General features: G+C 49.9%; 1 protein-coding gene across 1 annotated transcript in view; it reads right to left on the reverse strand.

The window, feature by feature from the left end:
- Slit3 (slit guidance ligand 3) overlaps window positions 1–9,866 on the reverse strand; it is a 589,149-nt gene that overhangs the window by 93,500 nt on the left and 485,783 nt on the right. The window contains exons 13-14 of the mRNA XM_050138600.1: window positions 5,743–5,886; window positions 4,350–4,513 (exon numbers count right to left, since the gene is read on the reverse strand). Coding sequence (XP_049994557.1) covers window positions 4,350–4,513; window positions 5,743–5,886 — 308 coding nt within the window. The remainder of the gene's footprint in view (window positions 1–4,349; window positions 4,514–5,742; window positions 5,887–9,866) is intronic.

Here is a 9,866-nt window from a genome sequence, read left to right on the forward strand (position 1 = left end):
TGGTCAGAGTCAAGGTCAGGAAGCAGGCATCAGAGAGAGGACAGGAGCTCAGAGGAAGCAGTGTGGAGAAGCAGGAGCCAGAGCAGGCCTCCACTGAGCGGGATTAGTACCAGTAGTGCGTTCCACTGGATCCTGCCAAAGACAGGGGCCCCACCTCCCTGTGCCCTGCCCCAGGGAGACTCAGTAGGACAGAGCGACAGGCGGGAAGCCATCAGACACTCACAGCCAGGAGCATCCTGGCAGACAACACACCAATGACATATTGACCCCGCATTGAGCCTGCGAAGCCTACCCTGTCCCACCGTGTGATCTGACAGGACAGGAAAATCAGCAATGCATCTTCTCTCGCTTTGTGACACAGGGCCGACCCCGCAGCTGAGGGGCCTCGTGGCAGTCTATGGCCTTTAAGAAAAAGCGATTTCCCATAGTTCTCAAGGATCTAGCATAGCATAATCTCCTCTTCAGGCAAAAGCACCCTTTAGCATCCCACAGCTTAGAGGCTCCTGAGTACCTTGCAGGGTCCTCAGATTCCTTGGGCTGATAGCCAGTTCACCCCCAGATGGTTTGAAGGGTAGAGGGGGAGTGTAGAATTAAAACTACACATTCTCAGCCAGACACAGAAGGGGGACTCAGTGGAGCCTCAGGTTTGAGAATGAGACATTGGCAGTCACCATGATCTGAGAACACGGTCACAGGAGTAGGGCTAGTGTGTGGACGGTAGTTGGAGGCTGCCTTCTGAAAAGGGGTCTTTGTCAGAGTAAGACATGGAAGGAAAGGTCAAGAGAACCAGTTGATTAGCTGGAGGATAAGATATCTAACTTTAGGATCCTTCTGATTTCTATACCCCTTCTCTGGCTGGGAATCACAGGAGAGGATGAGGTAGACCCAATCTGGTGGTCTTGTGTGCCACAGACCCAACCTTTATCTGCCATCTTTTATATGTTCTTTCTACTTGGCGTCAGGCTTGAGCTGTGCATATCTCAAAGAAATAGAACCATAGCCAGGTGACACCTGACCTCTGACAGGCAGGACGGGTCACTCTCCTCTACCAGATATTTTGAGGACTGGTCCAGTGACAAGATGTTCTCAGCATCTCGGCACTCTGTGGGTTGTTGTCTGCAGTGACGGTCCAGTGAGATAGTATAAACCCGTGTCCTTGCCTAGCGCCATTCATCTCTCTCCTCGCCCCCATCTTACAGACTACCATAATAGTAATCTGGGCTCTACTGCAGCTTGACACCTGCGACTGCGGGGCTCCTGAACACTCTGGTTCCAAGGTTTCTCCTGAGAGTCTGCTCAGTACCTCAGTATGAGTAGGTCACATTTCACACATTTTCGAGCCTCCTTGTGTGGCTGGTAAGATGGGCCAGTATGTGGCATGTGCTATCAAGCCTGGTGAGGTGAATTCCATCTCCAAGCTCCAGATAGTGGAAGAACAGACTCCTGAAGGTTGTCCTATGATCTCCATACTTCTGCTATTCCTTGTTACGCCATGCTCTCTCTTTCTCAACAAGTAAAATGTAATTTATAAAGTTCCTTCTGGGTCTTCTTCTTGCTTTGCTTTTCTAAAAGGACATGGAAGGGCCCAGAGGCAAATGAACTGGAATCTTCCTAGTATGCTAAAATCATTATAGTGTCTTAGGTTGTGTCTAGAAAATCACAGCCTGGACTTTTTTTTCTGCTGTGGTTCTCAATTTTGTCTCTAGGGTGGACTGGATGAACTCTGAAATCTCTAAAGTGTCCCTGAGCTATACCCAAAGAGTCCTGTCCTTTCCGTAAGAATGGCTTCTCCCTAAAGGGGACAGCCTGACAGAAGACAGGCAGTGTCCTCCAGCTGCCAAGTGCTCCCCAGGTGGGCCTGCGCTGAAGGACTTAACTGGCTGTTAGATTACCCCTGGTGGGCAGCTTCCACCCCTAAACAGATCTAGGTCCGGGGCGATGGATGCAGCTGATAGAAGAAGAGCAAAGCGGCTGGGAAGCCAGATGCTCTACCCAGGGAGAGGCTGTGTGCACTGCAGAAGCGGCCCTCAAATGGGCTCCTAATCACATCAGCCGTCTTTTCAAGGGGGCTGCTTTTAGGGGAAAGTAAAACGCAGAGTTATTATCTGTCAGCTGGAGTCCGTGTCATCCGTCACCCGTCCCCTCTCTGGAGCTTTATGGAAACACAAATCTTCAAGGCTATGGGTTCTGTATTCCCCAAAGCCGAGGTACGGGTCCTGGTGTTTCTCAAAGCCAAGGCTTTTGCAGCTCAGTGGCAACCTTGCTGCTTCTCCCCCATGGCTATATAAAAGCATACCAAATGTTCTAAGCCAAGCTCATGTGGACTCTGGACATCACTACCTCTACAGGAATAGGCTTTCCACTTAGTCTTTTTTAAAATGTTATTTTAGACAAAGTCAGCTTAAGAATTCTGTCCTCTTCTCCCCATTTCTTTATCCTTGCCACCCATTTCTGCCCCACATAGGAAGCCAGGATCCTGTAAACACCAAGGTAGATGGGTAGACGTTGGCACAGCTAGATTTCAAATCTAGCTTTATTGTTTCCCAGTTCCAATGTCTATTTCTCGTTCCCTACTCTGTTCTTTCTGTATGCATCACCCATACCTTGCTACCTGTCCTAGCCTTGGTTAACGCTAGGTCACTGCCATGACTAATATTATAGGGCACCAGTCACTGGATCCAGTGTCACCTCTACCCCTGTACTGCCACCCAAGGTTTAGGCTCAACTTGAGGCCTTGGGGCGTGGGCAAGACACTCCTGCCCTCCTCTGATTTCAGCGACCCTTTTAATGGGAACTACTAACTGGCCAAGCTAATTAATTCAGACCTGAGTAGGCAAAGACAAAAGAGGAAACAACACTGGGGGTAGCCATGAGGAAAGCCTTGGGAAGGACTGGTCTGCTACAGAGGACACTTGCTGCTGGAGGGAGACTTTCTTCCCAGAGATGCTACCAGACTTAGGGAGGAATCTAAAGACAGTGTTTGGGGGTTAGAAGTGGATCCAGGAGACTAGGAAGAAAGCAACTCAAGCAGTTGAACAGCCTCCCTCCTAGATATTAACAGTGTCAAGGAGAGAGCGATGAGGAGTCTGGTCTTGACCCTACTGGTTGAGGTTGTGGTGCGTGGGTGACCCTTCACTTTGGAGCCCTCAGCTCCCTCTGCTCTCGAGCGGGATCTCATCAGCTGACCTCAAGCAGCTTTCAGAAGCAGCATATCAAAGCACAGTGCTCCACGCAGGAAATTGTCTCTCTAGTCACCATGCTGGGGAAGGCAACAGACAAGGCCCTGACTGCCACAAAGTCCCTGCATCTCTCTAGACCCTCTCCAGGTATTTGCCTCTGCAAATAAAGTAAGACAAAAGGCTCAGTCTTGTCATCCCAGTGATACACACGACAGAATTTGACTTAAAGCACAAAGAACATGGTACAAGGAAGCCAAAATCTGTCTGCTGGTCTGCTGATGGCCAGTCCGCATGCTGGCACTGTTCCTGGGAGACACACTGGCTGAGCACTCTCTGGGATAGATGGGAGCTCAGTTATGGCTGAGATACACACTGTCAGGGGCGGCTCACCCTCTCTCAGGACCTCCTGCTGGGGGTTTATCAGTCACAGTGCGCAGAGGACAGTTCTGATCTTTTCCAGTAGGAAAAGAGAAAAATGAAATGACGTCTAACTGCTTGCTCAAGCGGTCACTGGTCAAGGAGACCACCTTCCTTTCCAAGGTGGGCTGCGAATTCTCTCGCCATTCGTCTCCCTGTCCGTCCTGGGTGGGGGAGGGAGGGAGACAGTCTCTAGACAGAGCTGGGCATGGGAACACAGGCTTTGCTTCTCCCCACAGCCTGCTGTTTCCCGTATCATCAGAGAACAGCCATCTGCTTCAAGGAGATAGGGAAGGTGTTTGTGAAACCTGTAACCCAACCCATTATGGCTGAAGGCTGTACTAAAGTCTGGCTGCAGCCCGGCCTGGGCTGTATATTTCTGTGCCATTTGGGGAATCGGCTTCAGAGACGACAAAATAAATCTTGGCCTCCTCTCAAGCCCACGTGTGTGAGTGAAGGCTGCCCAGTCTCCAAGCTTCTAGCAAGCTCCTCCTGGACTGTGCCTGGGTTCTGTTTCTCCCAAGCCGCCTGCCCCCCTCCCCCCATGCTTTTATTGTGTGAGTGTGTTTTATTTTAAATCCATAAGGTAATTGGTTTTCTGTAGGGCTAACTGAATTTCCCCAATTTAATTTGCAAAGATGCTCCCCAGGAGCCATTACAGCGCTCGCTGTCCTCCAGATTGGATTATTGGCCTCTCTGGGGCTGCTGTATTCTGAGTCAGAAAGTGGGGCCCCACTCCAGTAACCTGATTACCTGAGCAGCGGAACTTCTTGCTTTTGATCTGGCTGATGCGCTTGTTGGCCAGCCGGCGTGGGCTGCTGCAGCGGGCCCCACTTGTCTCGATGGGGTTGTCCTGAAGGTAGTCAGCCAGCCACTTCAAGTGGCAGTCGCAAACAAATGGGTTTTGAGCTAAGTGGCTGAAAGAGGGACAGGGCTGTTAATCGGGGGGGGGGGGGTGACCTGCGGCACCTTGCTTCTCTACCACCCTGCTTTGGGCTGCACCCTAGCGAACTGGTGTTGCTAGCAACTTGGTGTTGAGGCTCTGCTCTCGGAGAGGACTCAAAGGGGGGGGGGGCGGTGATCTGCGGCCAGCTGTCTGCTAAAGGCAGCACAGATGCAGCCAACATCTGGTCTGGGCAATCAGCCTCCCAGCTCTCCCCTCTCGGGGCAGGACCCACTGCTGACTGGCTCCACTTCACCCATGCCAACGCTGAGGGGCAATGCCAGGTGAGAGCTTCAGAGTTTACACGTAGAGTAACATGCATCTTATTTCTCCAAGCTTGGTGATACCAGGCACATAAGGCAGCTAGCATAGCGACTGGTGAATGGTGGCCGTTCCATATATAGTAGTGGGTATTGTCGCTATTCACCTTAGCATTATAGGAGTGCCATGGGCATTGCCTCCTCTGAGCACCAAGAAAACCTCCACAGCACTAAGCACGGAGCTTCGCACGTGGTCGGCATTCAATCACAAGCAGCTGTTCCCATTCTATATTGGTTCCTGCCTCTCACTACTAGGAAATAAGGGCCAGATGACTTCCAGGGGTTCCAGGAGACCCCTGGGCTCATTGCGGGCCTGGAGCTGGGGCTGAAATCTGAGGTTGGAACTGCCAAGACCACAGACTGAGATCTGTACTCATTTGTTTACCCGCAGTATTTACACACACCAGCAACCCTTGGGAGTTGAGTTCTGTGTGCATAAAGTATGCCCGGAAAGCTTATATCAGAGGCTTGGCTTTGCGGGGTGCAGGAAGCTTCCGGAAGGAGGGGATGGAGTCTCACGGATATGGAGACTGCTTAGGACACTGCCATGGCTACCGTGCTTATGAGCATAGCTCGCAATCCTGCATTGTACTGTCGTCTGTGACCTTGAGTAAGCAGCACCTCACTCTTTTTGGATGTCTCACATAGAATCTGGGGGTGACGGTGGCATCCTCCTGGGTTGCTGTGAGGCTACATATCCTAAAGAGAGATAAACCCCCAGCACGGCTAGACCCTGCTGGGATGCTCCATACAGGTAAGTGCTTTGAGCTCCATCTCCCATCCCTGATGCACGTGCTAGAAATCCTCCCACAGGGCCTCAGGCCACCCTCGTTTTGGCGGTAGGGGTCTGCCGCTGCAGTACAGTACAGGGCAGTGTACTTACAGGGTCTGGACGGACTGCAGAGGAGCAAAGAGCCCCTTGCTGATCGTCTGCAACTTGTTGTCATACAGAGAGAGCAGGTTGAGGTTCTGCAGGTCCTGGAAGGTGTTCACCCGCAGACAGTTGATCTTGTTGGCGTTGAGGAGGCTGCAGGCAGAAGAGACGCTCTGGTCACTGCCAGTGGAGCAAGGGCTGGCTACACCTGCTGTGACCACTGGAAGGTGGCCATCCCTCATCCCTGTGGCCTTGAGTTTCTGCCGCAGCCCAGAGAAAGAGAGGCCACTTCTGGTGGCTTCCTAGACCCTCCTCACTTTGCCCCCATCACCATGGATGCTGTGCTACACGTTCTAACACCACCTGTCCCTGGCCTTGTCCTGCAGCCTCGGAGAAAAGTTGGGAGTAGAGCCCAGAACTACATTTTTTTTTCTGCTTTAGAATGCAGAGCTTCCAGGAATCAGAAAGAGTAAAAAAAAAAATCATTTGGTACAATTATTGTAAGGCGTTAGTAGATGGAGTCAGGACAATTTTTGATTCAGAGAATTCCTTGGAGTTTGTTTGGGTCACTGACTTTATTGGAAGTCTGATCAAAGTTATAGGCCATCTTCTCAGGGAGGAAATGTGTCCATGCGTAGGCACACACACACACACACACACACACACACACACACACAAAACCTTTATCATAACCTCATACCTTTATCTGCTGTGGAATAGAATATCTGTTTAAGGTGTGGTACATTTGTTTGTGCTGTGGATAATTGTTTAACAATATAAAGGTGTGTTGCCTTTGTTTATGTCGCATTTGTTTAACTATGTAAAGATGTGTTACTGTTTCACCTTGCTTGCCTAACACACCTGATTGGTCTAATAAAAAAGCTGAAGAAAAAATAAGCTAGCTAGAAACAAGCCTAAAGCTAAGGCTGAGCGTTCATAATAATAATAATAATAATAAGTCTCTGTGTCATGATTTGGGGGCTGGCAGTCCAAGAAGACTGCTATGCCCATCCATTACCCTCCAGCCCCACTGGACAGCTGTTGTTCCTCAGGCATTCTATGGTTGACCCTGAGTCCTTTCTATAACCCTTTTCAGAAAGGCTGGACTCGCAGCTCAAATGGCACCTCCTCAGGGAGACTTGCCCCAACCCTCTCACCTGCAGGGAGGGCTGCCTGACCCTCTCTCCCTCCTCAGGGAGGCCTGCCCTGAACCTCTTCACCCTCAGCAGGACCCTGAAATCCCAGTACCGCCTCTCACAGACCTATACAATTCCTGCCACTCATCTCAGTCTGTAACTTGAGGGTATTGGTTAGTTTTCTTGTTTGCCCTGTGTGTGATCTGCGTTAACGCAAAAGCAATCTCTTTAATTTACCCATTCATTACTAATGTTTATCTTTTATTAGGGCACATAACCCATTTTCATATGCAACATCAGGGGTGTCTCTCCTCGAAGGCAGCTCTGATCTGGGTTCAGCTTTCCTACGCACGAAGGGACCCTTTCTGATACAGCTCTTGGTACTGTCCGCTCCTTCACAGAACGACACAGGAAGTGGGTGAGACACTGGTCCAGCAGATGCTCTGAGTGTCACAGGCAAGTTTCAGGATGCAGAGCTGCTATGTTGGACACATTTGGGTGTTGAGCATTTCCCTTATAACTCTGGATTGACTGGTTGTGCCCTTGAAACTATGGTGAAATCCTTTCTCCTTCCTTCTTGAATGAGAGGGAAAGAAACCAAAGAGTAAAAATGTTGAGATTTTAAACATCAGTTCTCAGGGCAGACTTAGATCTAGCTCCCTTGGTAGTGACTGACCCGGGATTCGGAACAGGACCTGGGATTCAGAACAGACCCGTTTGCTTCAGGAGTGTCTATGTATCAAAGTCCATAGGGACCGGAGTTAGTGCCGGTAGAGCTGCCCCTGGGTACCAACCTCCCCGCCCCTGCTGGAAGCCGACCTCCCTTGCAGTCTCCCGAGCGCTCCCGGTGCTGGCAGGCAGCTGTGGCCATGACAAGCAGAAGAACTGCCTGTTTAATCTGGCTAATCACAGGCAAGGTCCCCGGGGTCCACACAGATGTCCTCCCGCCTCAGAGTGGGGAAAAGAGCTCACGTTGCTAGAATACTCTTTGTTTTCCAGAGTGCTTTCCCGACCCCCTGTTATTCTGGCTGTAACCCGGGCAGATGGGCACCGCCACCTCACAGTTACAGGCGAAGAAACTGAAGCGGAGTCCGAGGGCTTTGCTCAAGGTCAGGACAGGAGAGTTTCCCAGTGCATGCTGGGAGGCATCATGATAACCAGGTCTCTGGAGGTTCAGCGGCTTCTTTATGGATGCCTTATCTACTCCACCCATCTGCCCATCCCCTCCGTAACCCCCCACTCCCAATTTCCTGTGATTTCTGTATTAAATCGTGGTCAAGGTCAATCTAGGTGGGGACATTTGAAGGAGGCAGATATGAGCAGAAAACAGCCTAGCCACCTGTCATATATAAGCTTTTATTTTACTTTTAAATTTTTAATTAGTTAATGAATGAATGAATTTTGGGGGGAGACAGGGCCTCATTATGTAGCTCTGGCTGTCTTAGAACTCTCTATGTAGACCAGGCTGGCCGCGGACTCAAAGAGATTCGCCTGCCTCTGCCTCCTTAGTGCTGGGATTAAAGGTTTGTGCCAGTAGGCTTGGGTATTTTATTTTTTAAGTAATTGTAAACAATTTGTTCTAAATATTGATATTCAAGGCCTCTGAGAGCACAATCTTGTCAGAAATGTGAAACTATTCCATAAAGATACCAGGATGGCTTAGCCAATGGCCTGAGAACCCCGTCTTTCCTACCACTTTACAGTAAGACCTCTCCGTGTGTCAGAAGTTAGGAATGTTATGCAACACACACACTACACACACATACACTCACTTACATACTACACACACACTACACACACCACACACACACACTACACACACATACACTTTCACATACTACACACACACACATACTATACATACACCACACACACATACATTCACACATATTACACACACACGGCACACACATACACTCACACATACTACACACACACCACACACATATAATCACACATACTACACACACCACACACACATACACTCACTCACACATACTATACACACACACACTATACATATTACATACACATATACTCACTCACACATACTATACATGCATACCACACACACATGCACTCACACATACTATACACACACACACACAGACACACACACATATATACTCGCTCACACATACATTAGATCTTTGCTTTTTCTTAGAAAACAAGTCTCAAAGCCCCTGGCAATGGCTCTGGTGTTGGCAGCTCTGCAGTGGACACATTCACAGGCAGGATGTATGTTCTCTGCCACAGTCTTCAAGCCTCCCTACTGTGGACCCTCCTCCCCTGAAGCTTCCTGGCTTGAGAAGGCTTTTGGACTTGACACCCTAGTCCAGATTCATGAGTCCAACAGCGATACTTGGTTCTGAGAAGTATTTGATTCAGACAAGGAAGATGGCTCTGCGGACAGAGAAGCAGCAACTCGGCCTTGCATTTAGAGTCCACCTAGACTGTGCGGATCTTGGCAATACTTATTCACCAGGTCCAGCTTGGCTTCCTTGGCTCACCTGGGTGCTCCTTTGTCTCCTGCTGCTCCTACATCTCTCAGCATGAGATGTTCTTGCAAAGAGGTGAAATAGTAAAACAACTCAGGCTGGCCGAATGACTAAGAGTCAGAGCTCAAGGTGCAGCGCTCACGAAACAGGGGGCAGAAGAAGACAGAGAAGGGCGCAGTCTCTTGGACAGTCATCCTCTACCAGCTGCTTGGCGCCCCCAGGCACCATGAGGAGGTGTCGGGAGAGATAAAATTAAGCTGCTTATGGAGAATTAGATGCTGCGGATGGCTTTCTGAACTTCAGCACCGACAAGATCGAGCAGCTGGCCTCTGCTCTTTCTCTTTGCGGGGGAAGAAGACTGGCAGCTACTCAACTCAGTCTGGCTGCCATAAAAGGAGCTCTGAGTTATCTGGTCATGGGCAAGAGATGAGGGCATTTGAAAAGCACCGGAGGAGGAGGAGGAGGAGGAGGAGGAGGAGGAGGAGGAGGAGGAGGAGGA

This window comes from Alexandromys fortis, unplaced genomic scaffold, assembly GCF_014885135.2.
Source record: "Alexandromys fortis isolate MF-2015 unplaced genomic scaffold, M_Fortis_MF-2015_v1.1 scaffold_11, whole genome shotgun sequence".
In the NCBI taxonomy this organism is placed as follows: domain Eukaryota; kingdom Metazoa; phylum Chordata; class Mammalia; order Rodentia; family Cricetidae; genus Alexandromys; species Alexandromys fortis.